This window comes from Diabrotica virgifera, chromosome 4 (genome assembly GCF_917563875.1).
Source record: "Diabrotica virgifera virgifera chromosome 4, PGI_DIABVI_V3a".
NCBI lineage: Eukaryota > Metazoa > Arthropoda > Insecta > Coleoptera > Chrysomelidae > Diabrotica > Diabrotica virgifera.
Genome location: NC_065446.1, coordinates 262,642,050 through 262,669,874, shown reverse-complemented (window position 1 = coordinate 262,669,874; position 27,825 = coordinate 262,642,050). Strand labels below are relative to the sequence as shown.

Sequence of the window (27,825 nt, the reverse complement as noted above, 5' to 3'; positions counted from 1 at the left end):
CTGCAGATCTATTATCGCTAACATCAAAAAACCCTAAAAATCTTTCCGTTACCTGACCAACTTTGTTAACAAAACGGATTGTTAAAGTACACTGTGATTTTTCGGTTATATCAGTAGTATCGTCAGCTAGTATAGAAAAAAATTGACTTTCATTAATTTCTGTTGAAATTTCATTTTTTACGTAATCGGCAAGACAATCTATTAAATCATTTTGTATTGTTTTTGACAAACCCGTGAACACCCCTTCTATTTTTTAACATGATCCTGGATTTCCTGATCGCGTTTAACTACTAAATTAAAAATTTCTTTAAAATTACCCATGTTTGAAGAATTATGGCTCTCATCACGACCGCGAAATGTAAGTTCTTGTTTTGCTAAAAGAATTGTAACATCAATTTCTTCAACTTCTTCATTATATATCTTATTAGATAGAGAAATATGTCCAGCGAAAGCACTGTCAGTAGTTTGTTTATTTTTTTCTAACCGTTTTAAATCTAAGCAATTGTTTAAATGTTCTTTCGAAGATTCATGTTTTTTTACACTAGCTGATAAATTTTTCAAATCTGAATATCCCAGACTCACACAAACATTTTGCTTCAAATTTGAGAGCAACAGACAAGGCCAACAGAAAAGTGAATTTTTAAAATAACTTCCGCTTAGCCATTTATGATTTTCATACCATATTGTTTTAAACGATCTCGAAAATGGTTGATTGTCTTTTGTCTTATCTGTGGATAAAATTGTTAAATTTTGTAAAGGCCGGCCCATTGAAATAATTACTAATCTTTCTTGATTTTGGCGCCTTGAAAAAGGCGTCTCGATCAAACTGCATATTACATCGTTTAAAATATTCATATTCGATGACTAAAATTTTTCCACCAATAAAACTAACACACCTACGTTTCAACAACGTCAAATATTACTTATTTTATTTATGTATCAAATAATAATTTACTATTCGAATAAATTGATAAGTTAACAATTAACCTCGCTTTAAATGTTTAATTATCTATATAATCTAATAACACATTATTCAGTTTTCATAAACAAATTTAAATTGTCCTACCTAGTTTTATTCAATACTTAACCTACTAATAACAGCCAAAATCAAAAAACAATTATTTTAAAACAGTTTCACAAGACACAAGAGAAGCAACTGATAAAATTTTGTAGGTCCGGCTATAAGACTCTGTGCCTATCCGCCCGTTCAAAATCGTAGAATACGGTCGCTACGAGCAGACCTGCAGCAGGCCTGCTCGCGTAAGTAAACAGAGAGAGATCGCACGTCAATTCTGTGTTGGCGTCGTTCTATTTCAGGCTACGTTCCCGAGTGTCTGACCAAGGAGAATATAGAATCTATACAGTACTACTGATGCTACAAGGAGCGTACAATAATTATAACTACGGAGAAAATTTTTTGGATATTTTTAAAAATAATTTGGATAATTTTTGCTATTTTATTGTAGATATTGTGTCAAAATTTATAAATTACAATTTTGAAATAAGTAATTTACATTAATAATTTATATTATTGTACTACATTTGAAGAGGGTAGGCGGCGCCTACCTTGCCTACCCCGACGGGCCGCCCCTGGTTTAAAGGTTATTCAATTTATTTTTCTGAAACACTTTTTTTGCAATAACATAAGTCAGAAAAAACTGAACTTACAATGTTTCTACCAGTCGCACAAGCAACAGAGATATTCTATCAAAAGAAATTAAAAGAAGTTCGAAAAAACTATTTCTATTTCCAACATTGCAAAAGTTAACGTCAAAAACATTGCAATTTTATGCTTATAAACATCAAAAAAAGTTGGCCTGGGACAATTAGGGACAAAGTTAGTTACTTTTTTTGAATCCATAGCTTTGTTTGTTTATAACGATTAAAAAATCTAATTAACAGCATTTAAAGATTACGGGCTGAAATTTTAATGTATGTACATACAAACTTTGAAAAAGATTGCCTTTTAACAGTCTCGTCTACCAAGAGTATCAAGCATCAAAATGTGATGTTCCAATTCGTTCAGCTTGAAATAGTGGAGGGGGTACTTTAAAGTTCGCACTATAAACCATTCTAGTTGATCGATTTTGACGTTTCTTTTTTAATTTGTATGCACTCTCTTGTATACTACTAACGTATTTTGTTGATAAATTAACCATGTAAATTGTTTCAACAATTTTCTCGACGAAAAAATTAAACGATATTGTTAAAACGATATTGTTAGAACGATAATATATAACGGCAGAGAAATAAAGCAACTGGGAGAATAATTCAATAAAACGTAACGGTAGAAACAAAAGTATTGTAATAAAAGAATGAATCACCGACCGCAAGTAACAGCTCCAAACGGTTCCATCTCGAGAACATTCTGGCGAGAGCACGATATACGTGGAATCGGTGGAGAAAGATGTGCGGTATATGGAAGGTCGCACAATAACTAAAGGTGGCGAAGTCTAGAATTCTCGAGAATGACGTTGTTTTATATTTAAGCGAATCGAGGCGTTAGGAGAGTTTAGTTTAAGCTAGGGTTTGTAAAAGAAAACTTGTATAAATAAATTAATAAAGTCTTATATAAATACAAATCGCTCGTTTTATTGTTACAGTATTTAAGACTAGATACAACTTATTTAGAATAACTTATTAAAAATGCCGAATAGATCACCGCTACACCACTTTTAGTGGGCAAGTACGCGGACAACATAGTCCTGATAACAGATCGCATTGATCATGCCATAGAAGAGTGCGAAATTCTCTACCATGCCTCTACGTAAGTGGATTTAAACACAAGTGATGACAAACCTCGTTCTGAGTGAGAACATCAACATAGCTGGAACAAGTATAGAACAAACATCAGCATACGAGTATCTGGGGCACGAAATTCGATAAAAGTAGAGACAACCAGACCAATGAATAAATACGTAGAATAGGGTTGACTTGGGCGGCTTATGGAAAGCTAAGAGACGTTTTCAAATCAGCTCTTCCCATCTGCTTGAAGAGAAGGGTCTTTGATCAGTGTGTGCTGCCGGTTCTAACTTATGGTGCGGAAACGCTAACGCTCACTAAGACGTCCGCAAACAAAATTCGAACAACACAGAGGGCAATCATGCAATGGAACGGTCCATGTTGGGATTAACCCTAAGAGACCGAATAACCAACACAGAATTGAGCCGTAGATCAGGAGTAACCGACGAAATCAAAAGAATATCGACCTTAAAATGGAACTGGGCAGGGCCTAAAGAAGGACAGCAGATGGACGAAACGTATTCTCGAGCGGAGACCCAGACAGGACGCCTTTCGATGCAGAGGAGGACCACCAACAAGATGGACAGATGACCTGAAGCGGATACGCCAAGATTGGATGCAAGCGGCTCATAATAGGAATTTGTGGGGTGAACTACGGAAGGCCTAGTTCAGCAGTGGACAAGTATAGGCTGAATGATAATAATAATGGTGATGACAACTTATTTTCTCTTCATCATTAATATCCGGCTGCAAAGCCGAAACTAAGCATCAGTAAACTTATTTAGTTAGAAAGAAAAATACAAAACTAAAACAGATACATCGAATATTTCTATTATTACACGGTCTTCGTTATAAATACCGTCGGGTCACCACGATTCAACAAAAGCATTGAACTCTTTAGACTAGTTGACAATAGTTTACTCGCAATTTGACCACTTGTTTCCTGTCGTAGATCGCTGCAAAATGGTTGTTAATGTTAACAATGCTTTTCAACTATAATTAAAGAAAACGACCGCTTGCGAAAAGAACTGCAAATTGTTGTTGCTTTGTAAGGGTTTAAAGATGGCGAAAAAGTTAAGATAAAAAAGAATACATATTGCAGTAATACTTAATCTGAAATATATACAGTACGCATTAGTTAAATATACAGTTACATGCATCTTATTTCTTTTTTTATTAGCTCCCGAGTTTACATTTCCGCTCTTACGGTTTCATTTCTATACAAGTATATAGTAACTGAAATCTGGATTATGTATGTTATGTATGTATACCCTGTTTTTAAACCAGGAGGAGTAATTCAAATTTACCGCGCCGTAATGCTTGTTTCATATTCATAAGAAACATTCATGGCTCCGAAACCTTCGTCAATGGACTGGCTTATCAGCAGATCAATTATTACATGCCGCACAAGATCGTGAAAGATATCGGCAAATTGTTATGAAAGCTACCCACGCCTAAAAATTGGGCACGGTACTTAAAGAAGAAGAAGAATAATGCTTGTTTGGAATTGGTTCAACCTCATATCAGGCAAGTTTACTCCACTGTCCACTGTTATGAAATTTTGACACTATTGACATTTATGAAATTTTAACAATATTAGCATTTCATAGGTTAATTAAGTTTATATCGGCAAATTTTTGAGTTTTCCTCTTTATTCCTTTAATCTTTAGATTTTTAGTCTGCTTAGTCTTCTAGAACAGTTGTTTTTAGAACTTTTTAGCGACGTATTAGTATATTATAATTTATGGATTACTTTTGAAGGCCGACATGATCAACCAAAAAGAAGATGTATTTGGTGATTTTTCTAGTGACTTTCTTGGATATAAATCTGTCTTTTTAGTTTACTCCTCTTGGTTTAAAAACAAGGCCTAGTTACGTATCAGTATCATGTAAAAAAAAGATTTTCGTAGAACTGACTCCATACTTCAGTAGTCTTGTTGACATCTGCTATTGTTTTTCCATCATTCATTGTTTAGTTTTTTTGGTCTTTATTTTTGTATTTCCTTGTCTAGGATGTTCCTATTATCTGAAGATGTTGTTTGTGTCAGCGTTTCAGAGAGTTTAAAAGTTATAAAAAATATGAAGAAATACATTTATTACCGTATTTATTATTGTATACCGTTTTTATTATCATTCGTAGGAACAATAATTAATTTTATTTATTAATGGCTTTATTTAGCAATAAAGGTTTAATTTAGCAATATCAGCATCTATTGTAAAAACTGATATGGCATTTCGCAATTGATCATTGAATATTTGCCAGATCCTTATCAGTGATTATCCAGACTCTAGACTATCAGGTTGTTGTTTTACACTCAATTTTGTTACGAACACCGCGACGTCAGTTGTGGTGGGAGATGGATATGTCGAAAATTTTTTCCTGGGCCAGAGAAAAGCAGCCTATGCAGTCTCTGACATAAGAGTGCTGGCTGCACTCTCTGATCTGAGTAAAAATTAAGACAGTTTTGGTTTCGCACTGCAACTGAATGAATAAAAATGGTATACATTTTTATTTTTATATTAGTATTACTCCTATAGAGTAACTAGGTCCATTTTCCGTTGGAACTTTACCAAGCTGCAGACGGGGGTTGTGAATTGCATAGTGTAGAATTCCTTCTCTTTAGTCTTCACTGCAGCATCCATTTGGCTTGCATATTGTAGAAGCCTTGGAGGTTGTCACCAGGAAATGGGCCAATAAAGTTTTTCAATTAAAAATCTTTTAAAAATATTTAATTTACAAATATTTTTATTAGGTTGAAAAACTTCTTCTTCTTCTTGACTGGCTTTACAACTCGGGGTGAGTCTTCGCCGCATCCACTATGGCCCTCCATCGTCTGCGATCTTGCGCTTCGATTTGCCATTGTTGTACCCCAATCCTAGATAGATCGGTTTCAACATCATCCTTCCATCTTTTTCTGGGACGGCCCACTGATCTTCTACCGTCTGGTCTCTCGAAGAACACTGTCTTTAGCACTCTGTCTTCCTCTGATCTTACTACATGACCTGCCCATCTTATCCGATTAGCTTTTATATGTCTGACGATGTTTTCAGTACCATATAGAGTCACCAATTCAGCATTGCGGCGCCTTCTCCACTCTCCTGTCAATTCATCTCTTTGAGGACCAAATATCATTCTGAGGACTTTCCTTTCAAATATCAGCAATTTATTTATTTCTCGCTGATGTAGAGTCCATGTTTCACTCCCATATGTAACAACTGGGCGAATAATTGATATGTACAGTCTTAATTTAGATTGTCTTTTCAGCAGCTTAGATCTTAATAATGATGATAGGGAGTATAATGCTCTATTTCCCGCAGCTATTCTTGCTGAGACCTCTTTTTCTATGTGATTGTCCTCTGTGATTACTGCTCCCAGATATTTAAACTCTTTTACTACTTCAAAGTTGTGGTCATTAATAGTTACGTTCTGCCTAACTCTTGGTCTTGGATTTTTGGTCACCAGCATATATTTCGTCTTCTCTTCATTTATTCGAATCTTCTCTTCATTTATTTGAAAAACTTAGTCTTTTACAAAATAAGTAATTGATGTGATCATTCATGGGTATCCTCGGTTCGCAAATCCTCCTGTCAGCTCAGATGATATTTTACTTATTACATGTTCTAAGGCCAAATTGAATAGCGACAGTGATAAGGGGTCTCTTTGTCCAAGTCCTGATATTACACTTAGTCTTTTATATTTGTTGTCAGTAATTTAAGACATTTTGAAACAAAAAAATTAAAAGTAATTCAGTGGTAGAATCACGATGAGTAGAATTTTATTTTGCTGACGTCACTTTGCCTAACAACCGTCGATTTTCGCATTGTAAAATTCGTTTTGTGACGTCAGCAAAATGGAATTCTACCGATCGTGATCCCACCACAGGTCCATTTATTGAGAGCCACAAATAATCCTTCAAAGAGCCACATGTGGCTCGCGAGCCACAGTTTGGCCACCCCTGGATAAGATAAAGACTTACCCAATTTTGTGACTGTGTCATTGGCCCAAATTTCAGGCAAGGAGTGCAGGAAAACGTCCCCCAAAAGTCCTCCTACGGCGAAACTCAATAGAGTCTTAAGTTTATTGGCACCATCTGAAATTAATAAAAAACGTAGTTAGAAAACGATAGAGAGTAAGTAAGAAAGTGAATAGGAATATATTATGTTCATGAGAATTTTGTTTCTTTCTGTCCTGTACACAGATTTAAGCGTTAGTGGACTCGATCTTATGCAGTACGTAACAATTCATCTGCTTTTAGAGTTTTCAGACTAGTCCATTAACTAAGTTTCGAAAGGTATTTCTTCCTACTAATTTCTCTGTTTCCCTCTATCCTTCCGATGATGAGTATCAAGTATCTGATATTTTATATGTCACAGGTATACAAGTTTTCTCTCTTTCATCGTTCTCCATAGCTTCTACAGAAGTGTAGAAACTGTAATTCATTTCAAGAGGTTAACGTTGTTGTGATTTTTTTACTCAAACCAAAAATGTATAAAAACCTTTCTGGTTATCACTGGTTTCTACAGACCACATATTATGTTTTGTAAATTATGTGAGTTGACACAGCAATATTATTTTTTTGTTTTAAGAACCCAAAGCGCGCGCCTCTGGAATTGAATAAATGTAGCGCGCAAATAATTATCTGAGTGAAAGGTCATCATCGTTTACAGTCAAACAATTAAATCACAATTGATAATATCGCTAAAATTTAATTAGACAATCTGTTTGGGTTGCTATTTGTGTTGAATATTCGTCTTCATATCTCTTTAATAAAATCGCATTCAAGTGTTATTTTAGTATGCTGGAATGCTCTCATCTCTATAGAAAGCTGATATTACAAAAGATATTAAATAATTTTAAGCTTGTTATGTAACACTTGATTTACGAGATCTTGATTTTAGACTTCTTCCTATGTTAGGTCTTGGTTTATACGATTTCAATGTAGGAGTATTTTTGATGACTGCCAGCTATATAAACTGCTGGTCCGGTGCCTGTGGGTCTTAAATCGCTTGCTATTCTATTCGTGTCTAAAGGAAAGAAAATAAATAATTGATTTTATTATAACCTGGACAACCAGTTTTGGGCTCTACACTTTCAAGTCATCTTCAGGTTTTTGATAAAGGAGTAGGGGTACTCGACTAACGGCGAAACCAGGATGATCCTAAGAGGGGTGGGGTTACAACTACTGGAGTGTCTCTGCGGGTATGGAATACTCTCCAGATAAGAGGCAGTGTTGCAAATTTCCCTTTTTGAGGGAATTTTCAGCACAAAAATTGAAAAAAGGGAAAAAGTTTACTCAAAAGAGAATTTTTGCTTCAGTCCAAATTGTAAAATATTCTTAAAAAATCAAAATATTTGAATATTATTCAACATACCTATTTTCTCCGATTTTGTAAACAAGGAGGGAATTTTTTCATAAAAGTGGGAATTTTTAAGCTAAGTTGAGGGAAAAAGCTTACTCAGCGGTTGGCAACAGTGTAAGAGCGTATAGAGTTCAAAATACATCCCAATGGGTTACAACCAAGAACGGTACAAGGCCATAGGTTTAAAGTAAGCACTCTATGTGCTTGATTCTAACAGCACCTTTTATTCTTTTCGTTTCTTTTGTGGTGGTTTGTAGTGATGTTGATTATAGTTACTTTCGAGTAATCGTTACAAATCGTTACTTTTGCATAAAATAATCATTTACAGTATTCGTTACTTTTATTACCATGATTACTTTTGGGAGCGTTCAAGTATTACGTAACGCAGTTTGGGGGGAGGGGGTCTTGTAAAACGTTACGGCGCGTTACATGGGGGGGGAGGGGGGTTCGAACAGCGCGTTACGTAACATTCGTTTTGAAAAAATTAGTAAATCCTTTATAAAAGGTATATATTTTAAGGTAAATATATACCTTTTATAAAGGATTTACTATTTTTTGTATTACATGGTATACAGCCAACTACAGGAAAACTTTTTCCTTGTGGATTCTTTTTTAACTTAAATGAAAAGAAACTACGGAATTTCATTTATGTTTTAAATAGACCCCTGAATTGTTTTATGTTGCACTCTCACGCTCCGTTCATGTTCCGACAAGAGGACAATGCATAATAGTACGTTTTCAAGTGAAAATATCTTAAAATTTGTAACACAGATGAAGCACAGTAACATTTGTTTCCAATAATTAGATGGACCTGTCTCCACAACAAAAGATTAAAAGATACAGATGTTATTTAAGAGGTTGCAGAAGGGAACTACATGTTCATAAATCTTGTATGTTTTCTGAAATCGTTTTCTGCAGTAGGTATTCATAAATGTTTTAAATACCCAAATTTTCAAATTATTTAAAAATGTCTTTAAATAAAAAGCATTAAATACAAAACCCACTATATTGATGCTTAGTTTAGAAAATTGATAGATATTTAAAAAAAATAGTACCCTTATTTAAAGTGTGATTTAAAAATTTCAAAAATTTCAAGTGAATTTCAAAATTTCACCTTGCATTATTCATAATAGACCCTACATAATACACATTTTTGAGATGAGGTTGTTAAGCAGCTTCTAAAAACAAAAATATACAGGGTGTTTAATTAAAATTAAAGATAATGGACTATGCTAGACTTGAGTGAATCAACCTGTATATTCAAATTTATGTTTAAATAGTCCATAGTTGAATTTAAAAGTTGACGTATCCTAGCGTTTTTATAATTTTCTAAAATAATGACACATGACAAAAAAATTTTATTCCATAAGTGGTTTCCATACATTATAATTTTAAATGATCACCCTGTATTATTCATAAAGACCATAAATTCAGATTGTTAAGCAGCTTGTAAACATATAAAAATATACAGGGTGTTAAAAAATAAAGCTTATGGACTACGGTAGTCTTGCATAAATCACCCTGTACATTTAAATTTATATAATATTTAATTTATTATTAATATTTAAAATGTAGAACCTACTGGCAATTTAATTTATATGTTTGTCCCTTGTTCAGTGTGTAGTTAGTTGTTAATTTAAGTTTGCCACCAAAATGATCTATAATAATTAAATGACATTCGAGGATACCTTCTTTTTATTGACGAAATGCCCCTGAGGATGCTCTTCTGAGCGAAAGTATACTTGGGCAAGATTTAATTAAATTCAGTGCTCGATATCTGCCTTTTGACTTTAAAATTCATTTAAATTTATGTTTAAAAAGCACACATTTTTATATATTAAAATCTACGGGTCTTAGCGTTTTTTAAAATTGATTAAAACATGGACAGAAATAATTTTATTCCATAAGTGCCTTCTTACATATACAGAGTGTTTCAGAAAAAGGTAACACGATCTCTAAGATAGGTGAAAAACTGAAAAATAATTGGGGTTTGCTGAGTATAAAATTTTTGTAACGGCATGCGTTTTCACGGTATAGGGCGTCGAAGAACAAAAATTTTACACATTTTTTTCACTATTTTTCCGAAACTACTGGCAACATCGTATATTATTTGTTATACAAAAATTTTTACTAAGCAAAATAAAATATTGAAATAATAAATATGTTATTTTATTTTAAGTTTTTATTAAAGAAGATCAAATAGAAGAATGTGTGAGAAGAACAATAAAGGATGAAGCCAAAAATGTATGTAAGGATGGGGCCAAGCAGGGAAAATGTAAATGTAAATGTAAAATTAGTAACAAAAGATTATTATTCTATAAGTGTTATGGACATATTTCATGTCATGGGACATGAAATTACGATTGGCAGGGATAACCAGACACATGAACTAAAAAGAAGAATCGTTCTTGAGTGGGCAGCATTTGGAAAACTGAGAGAAACTTTTAAGAGTGAGTTGTTCATATGCCTAAAGAGAAAGGTATTTGATCAGTGCGTCCTCCCAGTCTTGACGTACGGATCAGAAACACTTACCTTACCTAAAGCCTCGGCTACCAAACTAAGAGTAACGCAGAGAAGAATGGAGCGGTCAATGTTAGGAATAACTCTGCGAGACAAAATCAGAAACGAAGAAATCAGGAGAAGACAAAGGTGACTGACGTCATCAAAAGGATAGCTAACTTGAAGTGGAGATGGGCAGGACACATAGCGATAATGACACATGGGCGATGGACAAAAAGGTTATTGGAATGGAGGCCAAGAGAAGACAAGAGAAGCGCCGGTTGACCGCCTACAAGATGGACAGACGACGTAAGAAAGCTAAATAAAAGCTGGATGAGAGCGGCGCAGGATAGACGTGGTTGGAAATGAGGGGAGGAGGCCTATGTTCAGCAGTGGACTTTTGAGGCTGAATGATGATTGTAAGTTTTTATTATTACCTCAAATGCGATTAAAATAATAATTCCGGTACTTTTCGCAACCTAGTTTTCCATTTAGGTTCAAATGGTGACTTGGGTGCTATGTAACGTTTAGGTAGGGGGAGGGGGGGTTCATAAAAACGTTACGGTGCGTTACCTGGGGGGAGGGGGGGTCAAAAATCTTCAAAAATTGCGTTACGTAATACTTGAACGCTCCCTTTGTTACTTTTGTATTCGAGTACCGGTGATCATAATAATGGAGAATCGCATTTCTCAGTACATATTTTGTATTAGTAGGATATTACTCAGTAATCATATCGAGAATCGTATTTCTCAGTATTTCATATAAGATCCGATATAACAACGACCTTCACCGATCTATTTAATGGATAGAAATTAAATGATATTTAATCTATTATGTTAAAAAATATTAAAAACAAGTGGTGCCCGACATAATTTTGTCCAGAATAATTAGAATAATTAATAATTAAAAATGAATGTTTTTTATAAATTCTACTAATTTTTTGGCCCGGGCAGATATTATTTTAGATTTTTGGATAATAACAATAAAATACACATATACCAATACAAGGCATTTAGGAAAAAATAAATTATTTTTAGGGAAATAGTGAAACAGGAAAAAGTTTTCAACAGAAAAATGGGTGAAAATGCATGATTGCAGTATAAAATGCATCAAAAAGTACATAAACATTCATCCATGATTGAAATGAAGAGCATAGGACTAAATAAGTCTCCCTGTCTTATTCCGCTGCCTATATGTATAGATTCTGTAAGTTGTCCATCTATTCTGACTTCCATTTTGTTGTTATGGTAGATACTCGTGGAGTCCTCCTCCTCCTCTGTCCTTTATCCTTCGTAAGGATGTGGTGACGTTATGGTATTTGACGAATGGTTGCAATCCATTCTTCTCTCTGCGGTGTGCTGCCTCAGACAGAGAGTAACCGGTGGCGCATTTTATTTGGTCTGACCATCGGAGTGGCGATCTTCCTCGAGTTATTTTACCCTCTACCTTGCCTTCAACCACTAACCTCTCCATGCCTTCTCTTCGTCTGGTAATGTGTCCAAAGTACCTCAATATATTTTGGTTGATGATGGTGGTAAGCCTAGTGTTGATGTCGAGTTCTGATAATATTGAGATATTTGTGCGATGTGCTGTCCAGGGTATGCGCATCATTCTACGATATACCCACATTTCAAAGGCCATTATACGTCGTGAGTCGGACTTTTTAATGGTCCAAGTTTCTGAAGCATAGGTAGCGATAGGAAAGATAAGCGTCCGTACCAGGCGCAGTTTCGTGTTCCTGGTTATGGCCGTATCTTTCCATATTTTAGTGAGTTTGACCGTTGCTGATCGTGGTACTCGTGGAGTACCGGTCCAATAATTCCGATATCAACCGATTGTAGATACAATAGGTACTCGCTCTGATACGATTGGTACGAAATAGCGAATTAATCAGATTAATCAAAGTAATCAAAGTAACGATTTGCCTGTCTGTATAGTAATCGTTACTTTCGGTATTCGTAAGTAACGAGTACTTTGTAACGAATAGTTACTTTTTCAACATCACTAGTGGTTTGGTCACACAACAACACCTGAAGACATGAAGGCTCCTACGGCGTTAATCTAAAAGTATTTCTTTGCATGATCATCAAATAATGGTGTTAGAGAAGTAACAATGGATCATAAAAATATTTTTGATATCTTTGTTTTTTAACTACCTACCCTTACAAATATCAGTTTACCATTAGTCTTAATACGTGAATTAGTGGTAAGTGTTTGTGTTCATTATCGACAGTGCTGAATAACCAACTAACTAAGATCGTGAGTTTCTTCTTCTTCAGGCGAGACACTTTAATCTCTGGCATATTATAGTCATAAAGACCTTTGTAACAAACCCCGGTTTTTCTTTTAAACTCCAGTAGATCCTGTGGCTCCAGAGAAAACTAACACTTATTGGTAGTTTAAAGATCTCTTCTGGTTCAAGCTTCAGATGACTAGTGAATTCCCTTTTCATATCACCCAGCTCATTACAATTGCTTAAGATTCGCATGGCAGTCTCGATATTAGCCAGCCAAGTCCTTTGTCGTCTGCCGGGACCACGCTTCTCTTCTATTTTTCCTTCCATTATTATTTGAAGGAAGTTATATCTCTTGTTTCTGAATATCATCATCATCAACCTGTACGCGTCCACTCGTGGACATAGGTCTCCCTCAGCTCTTTCCATCTGTCTCTGTTTTGTGCGGCTTGCATCCACTTACCGATAACATGCTTCAGATCGTCGGCCCATCTGGTAGGTGGGCGTCCTCTGCTCCGTAGTGCTTCTTCTCGTGGCGTCCACTTTTGCCCGATGGACAAAACGTATTGTCGACGTTTCTGAATATATTGTCCTTACCATTTTCAACTATGGAATGTGAAAAATCGGGTTTTTCATATTCGATACCTTATCCTCGCATTATACGTGATACATCTTGTGGAAAATTCTCGTTATTGTAGCTTGATTAGGAGCGCGAGAAATATGTGTTAGAATATATTCAACTATAAATTATGGTATTCCTATTAGTGTTAAAATGGACATATGCAGTCTAAGTGGGCGGGCTAATTCCCCGAACCTTTTAGGTCGAAAACTCTTACATAGGATTGATTACATGAAAGTATCGTGTTAAAAGACATATGGATGTGAGAGCGATTTTAGTGGTTTTGTATTTGATATTTTTACAGTAGTCTTGAAGTATACGTTGTAGAAGACACATCTTAATTTCTTTGTTTGTATATTATTATAATACGGTTCGGTTATAAAATAAATATATTGTTTAGTATTATTTGTACCTTTTATTATCTACTATTTCTAATAGGTTCTGGGCTCAGTTACGTTGTTAGCTCACCTGTATTAAGATAATAATTAAAAGTGTACAGTCGCGAAATTTTCGTGTTAACCGAATACATAATGGCGGAGAGTGCGAAATATAACGTCGAAAAGTTGAACGGCCAGAACTATCAATCTTGGAGTTATTTAGTGAAAATGTTACTCATCAATGCTGATCTATGGGAAATAGTTTCGAGTGAGTTACCATTAGAAGCAGATCGAAGCAGTTCTTGGAAAAAACAAAATGATAAGGCTTTGTCAACTATAGCCTTACTTGTTGACGTTAATCAATTAGTGCATATCCGGAACAGGGAATTCGCGCGCGATGCGTGGATAGCGCTAAGGGAGTATCATCAGAAATCAAGTTTGTCTAGTATGGTGTTTTTGTTAAAGCAAATCTGTAGGCTATCGCTAGAGGAGAATGGTGATATGGAAGCACACATTAGTTTATTCCTAGAATCGTTGAATAAACTGGCCGCCTTAGGGGAAGAAATTAAGGACAGGTTCTCAGCAGGAATTTTGCTGGGAAGTCTTCCAGACTCATACAGTTTTTTGATTACAGCGCTGGAAAGTAGGCCATCGAGTGAATTTACTCTAGAATTTGTTACGAGTAAATTAATAGATGAGTACAGGAGACGTCAGGGAGCTTTGGGAAGAAATCAGGAGGAGTCGGTGATGAAGTCAGTATACGAGGGTAACAAAAATAATGGTACTGCAAGGGCAGAAGCAAGGCAGTGTTATTTTTGTAACCGGAAGGGCCATTTTAAACGAGATTGCTTTAAGTACAAAGCGTTTAAGAAGGAAAAGGCCAATAAAGTCACTGAAGGTACTGATGATGCATGTTTTATGGTCAATTATAGCTCAAGGGACGGAAAAAGGGATTCTGCTTCGTGGTATGTGGACTCAGGAGCTTCGAGCCACATGGTTAATTACAAAGGATTCTATACCCAATTTGACGGTAGCAGAAAAGGCGTTGTAAGTTTGGCGGAGAAAGGGCAATACTCCGAGGTTCAGGGTATAGGAACAGGACTTATTGAGTGCGTGACTGGATCGGGAGTGGAAAATTTAAAAATCGACGAAGTGTTGTATGTGCCGGGATTAGACTCAAATCTGCTTTCGGTGAAAAAGCTAACAAGTGCGGGACATAATGTGCAATTCGATAAAAACGAGTGTAAAATCGCTTTACACGGAAAAGTCGTCGCGAGTGCGGTGCCTTCACCGGACTTATACAAACTTTCAACTGTGGACCATGGATTGAGTGCTGTGCAGCACTCCAGCAACTGTCAATATGCATGGCATAGACGGTTTGAACACAGGGACATGGATGCAGTTAAACACTTAATGGAAAAGAAAATGGCAGTCGGGATTGATATGACTGACTGTAGGATTAGGGAAACTTGTGAATGCTGTATGAAAGGTAAAATTTTACGTAAGAGTTTTCCAAAATTTTCTCATAGCAATACATTTAATATTCTTGACTTATTACATTCGGATATTTGCGGGCCCATGAAGACTGTTACTCCAGGAGGTAAACGTTATATTTTGACTTTAATTGATGATTTTTCTAGATATACAACTATATATTTATTAAATCATAAAAATGAAGCGGTAAAATGTATAAAAGAGTTTATAGAATTTGCGAGTAATCAGTTAGGTAGGGTTCCAAAAGTAATTAGGTCGGATAGGGGTGGCGAGTACGTAAATAATAATTTAAGGGAATTTTTAAAGGGTAAAGGTATAAAAATTCAATATACAGCGGGGTACTCTCCAGAACAAAACGGGGTTGCAGAGAGAAAGAATCGTTCTCTAGTTGAAATGGCTAGGTGCATGTTAATCGATGCGGGTTTAGCAAAGAAATTTTGGGGGGAAGCGATAGTGACAGCCAATTATTTGCAAAATCGATTACCTACTAAGTCGAAAGAAAAAACGCCCTATGAATTGTGGCATAAAGTAACACCGAATGTGTCGAATTTGCAAATATTTGGGTCTACGGTTTATAGCCACATTCCCAAAGAAAAAATGAAGGATAAATTTGATCCAAAAGGTGAGTCACTGATATTTGTAGGTTACTCTGATGAATCAAAAGCGTATAGATTGTTAAATGTAGATACAGAACGTATTACAATTAGCCGTAGTGTGGTGTTTTCCAAGAGAAATATATGCGTCGAGAAAAAGGAGGCAAAAAGTGAGGAAATATCCATTGGGTCCATGATGGAACGGGAAAAAATAGAGCCAAACGACGTAGAAGACAGAGAGGTTGCAAATTTTGAAAACACGGAGGAAATAGAAAATTCTACGGACACATCTAACACGTATGAGAGCTTAAGTTGGGAAGAATCCCATGGCGATGACGGTGATTCTAACTATCAATTAGATACAGATCTCGATATAGAGAATTCAGGTGATCGTAGATCTAGCAGAATAAATAAAGGTATTCCACCTGAGCGCTACATAGCAAAGTTGACAGAACTCGAAGAAGTAGAACCTAGAAACTTTAAAGAAGCGCTTAAAAGAAGTGATAGTGAAAAATGGAAGCAAGCTATGGAAGAGGAAATCACGTCATTAAGGAAAAATAAAACTTGGGATTTAATACAAGCACCAAAGGGAAAGAATATAGTCTCATGTAAATGGGTATTCAAGTTAAAAACAGGCGAAGATCAAAGCTCGAAGAAGTACAAAGCACGGCTGGTAGCAAGGGGTTTTAGCCAAAAATTCGGCGTAGACTACGATGAAGTGTTCGCTCCGGTTGCGCGGCAAGCTACTCTTCGAATTTTATTGACAGAGGCATGGAGAAAAAATCTCATAGTAAGGCATATAGATGCAAAAACAGCCTTTCTAAATGGAGAACTGTCAGAAGAAATTTTTATGAAACAGCCTGAGGGATTTGAAGAAAAGGATACAAGTTGTGTTTGCAAATTAAATAAAAGTTTATATGGTTTGAAACAATCTGCCAGAACTTGGAACAAAAAGCTTGATGAAGTTTTATCTAAAGAGAATTTTTGTAAAAGCAATATTGATACATGTTTATATATCAAGGTAATAAATAATGAAAGGGTTTACGTACTTATATACGTGGATGACATTTTAATAGCAGCAAAGGATACACAGGTAATTGATACATTTGAAGAGAATCTAAAATGTAATTTTGAAATAACGAGTTTGGGATTATTACAAAATTATCTAGGTATGAAGATTGAAAGGTGCGATCAAGGGATATATAGTTTAAATCAAGCCAGTTATATTGACAAATTGCTGAACAAGTTTAAGATGAAAGATGCAAAAGAGTCCAATATACCGCTGGATGTTGGATACTATAAGCTTAGCAGAGAGAAGCCGATGAAAAACAGTGAAATATACCAACAACTGATTGGTGGTTTATTATATATTGCGGTAAATACTAGACCGGATATATTGGCAAGCGTCACCATACTAAGTCAACAGAATAAAAATCCAAAAGAAGTAGATTGGAACGAAGCAAAGAGGGTGTTAAGATATTTAAAGAAAACTAAATATAAAAAGCTTATTTTAGGACAAGAAGGAACAGATAATGCATTATACGGCTATGCAGACGCTGACTGGGCAGAAGACAAGGGGAACAGAAAATCCAATAGCGGGTATATATTTTTATTACGGGGTTCGCCTATAAATTGGGGATGTAGAAAACAGAGTTGCGTGTCTTTATCATCAACTGAAGCAGAGTACATAGCATTGGCTGAAGGCTGTCAGGAAGCAATTTGGTTAAAACAGGTTATAAAGGAATTTGTGGGTTTAGAGCCGGAAATAGTTATATACGAAGACAATCAAAGCTGTCTAAAACTTTTAGGAAATCACAAATTCAGTAATCGGACAAAACATATCGATACAAAGTACCATTTCGTAAAAGAATTGCATGAAAAAGGGGTTGTTAACTTTAAGTATTATCCTACCGAGGATATGATAGCTGATATGTTGACTAAGCCGCTGAATAGGGTTAAGTTAGAGTACTTAAGTAGTAAAGGGGGTCTGTTTGACTAATTCAAAAATAATTTTAGTTGCGAGGGGATGTTAGAATATATTCAACTATAAATTATGGTATTCCTATTAGTGTTAAAATGGACATATGCAGTCTAAGTGGGCGGGCTAATTCCCCGAACCTTTTAGGTCGAAAACTCTTACATAGGATTGATTACATGAAAGTATCGTGTTAAAAGACATATGGATGTGAGAGCGATTTTAGTGGTTTTGTATTTGATATTTTTACAGTAGTCTTGAAGTATACGTTGTAGAAGACACATCTTAATTTCTTTGTTTGTATATTATTATAACACGGTTCGGTTATAAAATAAATAGATTGTTTAGTATTATTTGTACCTTTTATTATCTACTATTTCTAATAATATGCTGTTTAAACCATCGAATTTGAACATATTTTCATTTGGTTGACTGAAAACTGACGAAAATGGTTATATTCGATATTTTGTTTTGTATAAATATAACTAAAGGTATATTTGTACAACGCTAAATGTCGAATGTGTCACATTCGATAGTTTGTGTTGTAATTTATTCAAGAGTTATTTAATTATAATCTGTAAACTGTCGAAAATGCTAAACTGCTGAGAAGAATAAAATGAACGTGTTTACAACTAGTGCGAATTTTGTTTCAGTATCGCTTCCAAGAAATTCTTGTGAGGCAGTTTATGATTTCATTTTAACGGATTTTCATTATTTGATTATACAGTTATTCGCTATTATACATTCGCTACTTTGAATCATCGGACCGAAACAAATCTTTGATTAATACAAAAAGCAAAGTAACGAATGTGATTTTTTGGAAAGAAAAATATTAATAACCAGTTCTTTGTTATCAATCTAACAAGGATTAAACATTACATACAAAAAATATAAAAATTTTCCCATTTGTCAATGCGCTGATTTGGAGTCTCTAAAAAGAGTTATTTTACTCTCCTGAAAAGTACCACTTTTCACATTCGATAGTTGGAAATGGCAGGGACCATATGTCCAAGGTAATATTTCTTTTTTTAGTCATTTCTACAATACTCTAGTCATACGCCTTAAACCATCTTCATTTCTAACACGGTCACGTCAGTCATGGAATTTTTAAAATGCGGCGGAATATCTACATAATATGTCTCATAATATGACTAAAGTACTCCAATCTCTGTTTTTTATCGTGATGAGCACTTCACATTCTTTAGCCTTCTATTCTATGTAATTCAGGCAAAGTTTTTTTATTATCAAAATACGTGCCTAAAACTAACACTCTTTTTCAAGTCGTATTGTTGAATAGGTCTGAAAAATGACTTATCTCTAAAACTATCTTGCCTTACCGTCAGGTACAAGATACAAGAGATGTAAATACAATGTAATTAATTACTTGTCTCACTTGAGACCACATAAACAGAATCTTTTCACGTATTGAGATTGTCATTTTTTTTAAATAATTAACTACTGATACTAAGGGGTCATGTACACCGATAAGGAGAAGACAGAAAATGGAATGTAGATCGCAAGTTTGCATAATCAAACAGAAAAAATTGGAGTAATAACCTTAGTTACTTAGTTATAATTATTGTAAACCTCGCTTATCTATACAGAAAACGCTTAAAAGCCAATGTTGTTTTTGTTCATACCTTTACAAAAATTGCATACTATCGCTTTTCAGTTATGAATAAAATACCTGATTTAAGACATTTTGATGTATGCAGAACATAGTGACTCTTCAAAACTAACTCATACACTTATGACTAAAAATATAAGTAAAAAATAATATCGCTTGTCCGGAAGAAAAATGACACAACTCAAAAAATGCATAATTTCTATCTTGTTAAACTTCAAAAATTCTATACTTTTACCAAAAAAGGTGTCGCAAAGATTAAAGATGTGTACTTCTAAGGCCGATGCCACATTATGCGTTTTGAACGGATGCGGTGAAAACGCATCCGTTTCCAACGCAACCGGACCGACCTGTCACACTATGCGTTTAGTCTGGTGCAGGTAGTAAGCGCGTACCGATGACTCAAAACGCATCCGCTTCCAACGCAACCGGACCGATCTGTCACACTATGCGTTTTCACCGGATGCGTCGGAAACGCATCCGGTCAAAACGCATAATGTGGCATCGGCCTAACTTCGTAAGACGGCGGTAGTTAATTATTTTTTTGGCGGTAAAATGAATATTTTTATTTCGCAACAATGACACATTTGAGGTTATGCCGTTCGTTATGACGTTCGACGTGAACGTATCGTTATTTATCACGAAAACCGTTGTATTTTGAGAAGTGGCCTAGGTATTTTTGTCAATGTTTAAAAAAGTGACCAATACTTTAAAAGTGACATAACTCAAAATTTTGATCTTTTTTCTTTGTTAAATCAAATATCATAGTTTCTTTGGTTTCGTTTCTTACACAATTAGAAACATTCACTTATCCATATTCTTCATTTTTAGTTTCACGTTACAATTTTTTGTGATATTATATTTGTGTGTGAAATGTATCATTTTTGTGTATTTTAGGTATGTTCTAATATGTTATGTATATATAGGTTTTCGCGGTCAGACAGACAGACGGACAGACAACCTAGTTCTAACTTCTCACCTTTAGTACTATCCTTGGATTATAAGCTTTCATTTGACACCTCATTTGTCATTATACCTAGTATAATGACGGAGCAGTAAACGTTATTATTCTATTATTCTTGTAGGTACATTTAACATTGATTAAAATATGAAAGAAATATATAGAAAACAGCATGGCAACACTGTGACGCACAAACATAAAAATTCAGCCACATTCAGCTGTGCGTTACATAGGGTGCTTTAATATCCAAGATGTCCAACAAATACTACAAAATCTAAGTAGACAATAATAAAAAAATACGAAAAAAAAATTTTTAAGTTACGCTTTTCTTTAGTTATGAGTGACTAAAATTAAAAATATTATAAAAAAATCAACTAAAAAGCAAAAATAAAAAAATTGAAAAAATCTAACACATTCGTTAAAGAAAGGCGTGGCGCGTCTTCATCGAATAAACGGTTTTCGCCCCACGCTTTTCTTTAACGAATGTGTTAGATTTTTTCAATTTTTTTTTATTTTTTGCTTTTTAGTTGATTTTTTTATAATATTTTTAATTTTAGTCACTCGTAACTGACTATAAGCGTTTCTTAAAAAAATTTTTTTGAAGTTATACTTCTTTACCGGCGATATGAGGGTGAATTTTTATATGTTAAAACCTATAATCCCGGCGCATGCGCATTATAACTTTGTTCTGATTGGATGTTCAAATGACATGTCAAAAATTATTCAATATGGCGGCTGTGGCACAGCTGTAGTTAGATTATTTATGGTTGTTGCGTTTTAAAATTTGTGAGAAAAGAAACAACAAACAAAAGTTAGTTAATAGTTATACTGTCTTTTTAAATAGTTTTCATATACCTATATTTTTGGACTTTTGGACTATTTTGGACAAGGAAAACTCATTCTAATTTGGTAAGTAGTTTTTATCATATTGTAATTATACATTTGGATTAGGTTGAAATACAGTAGAGCAGCGGTTCTCAATCTTTTTGAGTTATGTACCATCTAAAGTTTATTTTAGTATATTTCTATATTTTTAGATTGTATAATCAAGACTTACTATGTACTACTATTTTAAGTTTTTGTGTGTTTTGTGTACCACCGCAAATAATGATATGTACCACCAGTGGTACATGTACCACAAATTGAGAACCGCTGCAGTAGAGCGTCGATTATCCGAACTAATTGGGGGACATAGGTGTTCGGAAAACCGATTTGTTCGGATAATCGAACTACAATATATTGATATATATTTATAGTCATACATATTTATCCACAAGTGAATAAAAGCCATAATTATATACCTACATATTTATTTATATCTTGATAATGACAACTAGCAACTAAACAAAAAAGTGCAGTCTTTGCAACAACATAATTATTTTTGGATACAATATTGAAGAAAATTGAAGATATTTTAAGCGTCAATTACTAACGCTTGCTCGGTATTCGAGTGCGGGACGCGGGAGTCGATAGTTCGAATAAGCGGTCGTTCGGTTGATCGACGTTCGGATAATCGACGCTCTACTGTACATTTATTTTCTCAAGAATGGGGATTTTAGAGAGAAATCCCAAATTAGGTCCGATTTTTATTTTTAAATTATGATTTTTTGGCGTAGATTTATTTATCTAGTAGGTATGTAATGCTTTGATTTACATACTTAATTTGATTACCAACAAAAGTTCTACCAATCTTCATCTAATATATTGTTTTCTTACTGTTTTGTTATATTTTAATATTTTCTTCCACAAAATTTAAACTACATAATTTAATTATATTCAAAACAACTGTCAAACAGTAAAACGTTCAGTTACCCTATTTTTCCACATGACAAATAATGTGGAATTGGACGACTGAGTCTAGGCTTCGATTACAAATCAAAGTACCGCGAAATTCACGGGTTCGATTCCCCATGCAAGTTTTTATTTTTTTTTATTTTTTTATGCATTTTATGATTGTAAGTATATTTGTTATATAATTTTTTTTTCAGAAAATGCGTATTTAAAATTTTTGCCAACAATTATTATCGTTCAGAAATCATTTTTTCTTTGTGGCATTTTTCAATGTGTTTGTGTGCGTTTTATTCTTTTATTTTTTTTAAATTTTTGGTATTGTCTTAAAAATCACATAATATGTAGTAGAAGTATAACTTCTTACGTGCGTACAAAGTACACACACATTCTTTTTTTTTCCATATTTTTTTATTTTTTACTTTTTAGTGCTACACTTTTCAAACATTAAAATATATCGTCATGTTTATTAAAATATGTATAAAACATATGATGTACTAACATGAAAAGTAGTCGGAATAGGCAAAAAATTTGAAACTTTATTATTTATTCAGGAAGCACAACGTAAACAATTAACGTAAAAAGTGAAATTATGTATAGTTCATATCATTAGCTACAATCCGTAAAAGTTTCAAGTTTTTACATTGGAAAAAACAAGAGAATTTAAGTATTTTCCATTAAAATATTTTTTATGTAAACAATTAATAAACATAAAAAAATTTTTATTGACTATTCATGTATTGTTCCCGCGAAATTTTCATTCATTTGCATTGGAGAAAAGGCAGCCAAATTAACGTCTAAAGATTTGACGCAAACTATTGAACTAAAGAAAAGCATTTAAAAAATGTTCACTTCCGCGCGATTGGACAACATATCGCAAGTGATATAAATATAATATCGTTCGGAGTGCTGCGTGTCGGTCGCCCTCGCGATTTGTTGCTTACGATATTGATATTTCAAGCTGTAGGTATTTATTTATTTATTTATTTATTAGGTGAAATAAGCCAGTAATCAAATTGTTAACTCCTAGTAGTATAAATATTTATACAGTATGGTGCAAATGTTTGGAATAAATTAGTTATTTCGTAAACCGGTGACTTTAAGGAAAAATCCCGAAACAGGTCAATTTTTATTTTTAAATTATGATATTTTGGCATATTATCATATGAGTAACGTCATCCATATAGGCGTGATGACGTAATAGATGTTTTTTTAATGAGACTAGGGGTCGAGAGATGTCTCATTTGAAAGGGAATTCAATTCTGTATTCAGTAATATAAATATTAACATAATTATGTGTACAGTGTATCCAAAAAAATTTTTGTTAAAATAAATTAATTAACAAAAAAGAAGAACGTAGGTAATTTATGTTTAACCGAAACACGTTAACATGTTTATTTGACAACCCAGTATTATGTATCCAGTATTTTCTTTTTCTTTAAATTCTACGCCTAAACCAATAAGCCACTACAACGTCTTCCTCACTTGAGCTCATAATTTTAACTGGCATCAATTGTGCTTCCATCATCATCGCATGGCCGCGGCGATTTATCGTCCGTTCTCTATGAATCTTCCTAGCAATATATCGTAGCGATAAAATGTCACTTATAAAAAAGTTGTTTTTTGAGTTCAGACATTTTTCTTCTGGATGAGCGACATGGTCTCGCAGGTAAAATACCCCTTTAATAGATTTTCATCTATGTATTTGTAGCAACTTCTTCTTCAGCCTGTTTGCATCCCCTTCTGGACAAAGGCCTCCCCATGAGTTCTCCATTCTTCTCTGTTTTGTGCTATTTGGTGCCAGATTCTCCCCATTTTTGCTTTGATGTCTCGCCAACTGTGTCTGTGACAACTACTTAATCCTATATTGGACGTATCCTAATTTTTTACATTCTTCTCTTTTTTTTTGCTATATTCATCTACGTTTTGCTCTGTCTCTAACGACAGCAATTTTGTATTTAATCATTGTTAACATTTGCAAATCATTTCTTAACATTCTTTTTTCATTTACCTAATATAATGCACAGCATTGCACAGCAACAATTTTGTAATGGTAGTTTATGTAATAGATGAATTGCTTGAATATTTAAGAAAATACCAAGTAATGATCGATTTGCTTCAATGCACAGGCGAAACAAATTGAGATAATGTAATTGAGGGAAAAAACGAACACAAATTGCACAGTTGATTGTCATGTACTAGAAAAAGTATGTGAACATAAAACAAACAATGACTGTACTTGTTATTTTGGTGTATTTATGAAACTATTTGGGTATGTTATAATTTTCTCAAATTTTATAAAGCAATACGACTGGTAGTGAAATCTTTGAAAAGCTGCAGTTTTCTTGTTCTTTCTTTTCTCAATCCTTTGTGTCTTTCTGAAGCGCCGTATTTTTGTATAAAAAAAAACCTATAAGATCCTCTTTGTTATCTATGATAAGATCCTAGATTCAAAATTAAAAAAAGGTTGAAAAGAGTAAAACGTTGAATTTAATTATTTTGTCATTTACCAAAACATCGTTCATCTTGATCCAAAGTCTTTACAGGTTACTTCGTAAGCCTTAACTTTATTTGCAAGGGTGGCTATATCATTTTTACTCTTTCAACTAATAGGGCAGTCAATGAGGGTATTTGGCTCCGAATTCCATCCAACTACATCGATTTACTTGATATTTTCACAGTAAGTAGGGAATAGCTCAAGAAATAAAGTCTAGCCTATGCCGATGTGCGCTTTTATCTTGACGGTGGTTCCCACCCCCTTCTTAGGGGTGAAAAATGTTTTGGTTAAAATAGCCACGGAATAGGCTAGAGCAGCGGTTCTCAATCTTTTTGTGTCATGTACCACCAAATACTTTTTATTATTTTTGGTACCACCTAACTGAAATACATATCTTCTTCTTCTTCTTAACGTGCCCTATCAAGTCCCCTTGACGTTGGCGATTAACATGGCGAAACTGTCTCTGTCTCGAGCTATTCTAAATAGGTGTTCTGCTTTCTTTATTCCTGTCCACTCCCGGATATTCTTCAACCAAGAGGCCTGCTTTCTACCAATTCCTCTGCGTCCTTCGATTTTACCCATCATAATAGAAGAATATTATACCGGTCTCCCCTTACTACGTGTCCAAAATAGGTCATCTTTCTATATTTGATGTTATCAAGCAGCTCGCGGGTAGCATTTGCTCTCTTAAGGACTGCCACATTTGTCAGCATAGCCGTCCATGGTATTTTTAGAATACGTCTGTGCAGCCACATTTCAAAGGCCTCCAAACGGTTAATGGTGGATATTTTTAATGTCCATGCTTCGACACCATACAAGAGGACTGACCAAATGTAGCATTTAATCATGCGCTTTCGAAGTTGAAGTTGCAAGGTATCATTACAGAAGAATGACCTCATTTTTAAAAATGTCGTGCGGGCTATCTCGATTCTACATTTTATCTCTTTATCTGGATCTAGTTGTTCAGTAATATGGCAACCAAGATATTTAAAACTGGGTACTCTTTGAATCATATGACCATCAACATATAACCGTGAATCTTGATGGGCCAAACGGCTAAATACCATGTACTTTGTTTTTGAACAGTTTATATTTAGGCCAAACTCTCTTCCCACTCTGTCAATGGCATTTAAAAGGTGTTGTAATCCATTCATATCATCACTTAAAATAACTGTATCGTCTGCATATCTGATTGTATTTATCAGAATTCCATTAACCTTCACACCCCATTCCAAATTATGCAGCGCTTCCTTAAATATTCTATCTGAATACAAATTGAACAACAGTGGGGACAGTATACAACCCTGTCTGACGCCTCTTTGTATTTTGCATATTTCTGTTGATTTTCCATTTATGCAAGCTGTCGCTGTTTGACGCCAGTATAATACATATCTAACTAGATCAAATTAACTATAATAGTGGTGCTGATTTTGGCTGTTTTTGCGTTTTGTGTACCACCTCAAAAAATGAAATATACCACCAGTGGTACATGTACCACGGATTGAGAACCGCTGGGCTAGAGAACCTAATTTTAAGCAAAAACTTTTCTATAATTATTTTTTGAAAACTCAATACTTTTTGAGTTATTCGTGGTTGAAAATTGTCCATTTTCATTGAAAAACGACACATTTTCGGACGGATTTTTGCGAATACCTTAAAAACTATGCATCTAACAAAAAAACTATATAAAATACTTCTTTAAGTTATAAAAAAACAAAGAGATTCGTTCCTTAATAAAGCTTCTAGTTAAAATACAAAGAGGGATATGGTAGGTAAGAAGAGTTTGTTTTTTTGCTGCATGCTCAAATCGGTGCATTCAACTTGAAATAACAGAGAAACGGTCAATTTTAGGTGTATAATGATACTAATAACTTTTGTAGTGCTTGAAAAGGCCTTTAAAATGAGCAATACTAAATGTCGATTACTTTCAAACTAAGCGAGATATTCTGCAGAAAAGTTGATGATTAATGTATTTTAAGAAGAAATGAGAAGTATATTTAACTCCTCATCCATCAGAATTTAAATACATCGTTTTCCTTCTACAATACTTTTTATTATAGTGTTATTTCTATGTTCAAAAAGTTGGACTGGTTTTAAATGAATGGTTTTTGGAAAAAAAATAAGATGAAATTATAAAGCGCATTTTTAAATTTTCTTAAAAATCTTCTTATCTCTCCATGTAACTCGAAAATGATAAGAGATACGAAAAAAGATGCCACACAAAAATGTAGGGTTTTTTCAGATAAAAATTTTATTTTTTTTTCATTACTGTATCTCTTATCATTTTCAAGTTACAGGGAGTAAAAGAAAGATTTTTAAGAAAATTTAAAAATGCGCTCTATAATTTGATCTTTTTTTTTTCAAAAACCATTCATTTTAAACCCGTCCACCTTTTTGAACATAGAAATAACACTATAATAAAAGGTATTGTAGAAGGAAAACGATGCATTTACATTTTGTTGGATGAGGGTTAAAATTACTTCTCATTTTTTCTTAAAATGCATTAGTTATCAATTTTGTTTGCAGCATATATGGCTTAGTTTTAATGTATTGGACCTTTAATATAGCTCATTTTAAAGGTCTTTTCAATCACTACAGAAGGTATTAGTAGCATTGTACACCTAAAATCGACCGTTTCTCTGTTATTTCAAGTTGAATACACCATTTTGAGAATGTACCAAAAAAAATATTTTCACCTACCATTTCTCTTTTTGTATTATAACTAGAAGATTTATGAAGGCAAGCTTCTCTTTGGTTTTATAACCTACAAAAATGTTTGATATAGTTTTTTTAGTTAGATGCATAGTTTTTAAGGTATTCGCAAAAAACCGTTCGAAAAGGTATTATGTTTCAATGAAAATGGCCAATTTTCAACCACGAATAACTCAAAAAGTATTGAGTTTTCAAAAAAATATATAGAACAGTTTTTGCTTAGAATTAGGTTATCTAGTGTTTTTTGAAAATTCGTATAAAAATACCAGCTTTTCAAATCAAAACCAAACGATATTTAGGTGCAAAAACGAAATAATAGAAACAGTCTCGACGTTTGAATACCTTGGAGT

At 34.0% G+C, this 27,825-nt stretch overlaps 1 protein-coding gene across 1 annotated transcript in view; it reads right to left on the bottom strand.

Annotated features, from left to right (window-relative positions):
• The window catches only part of LOC114325519 (zinc transporter ZIP13 homolog), a 68,584-nt gene that overhangs the window by 12,689 nt on the left and 28,070 nt on the right, over nt 1-27,825 (bottom strand). Inside the window, exon 2 of the mRNA XM_028273595.2 lies at nt 6,720-6,833. Coding sequence (XP_028129396.1) covers nt 6,720-6,833 — 114 coding nt within the window. The remainder of the gene's footprint in view (nt 1-6,719; nt 6,834-27,825) is intronic.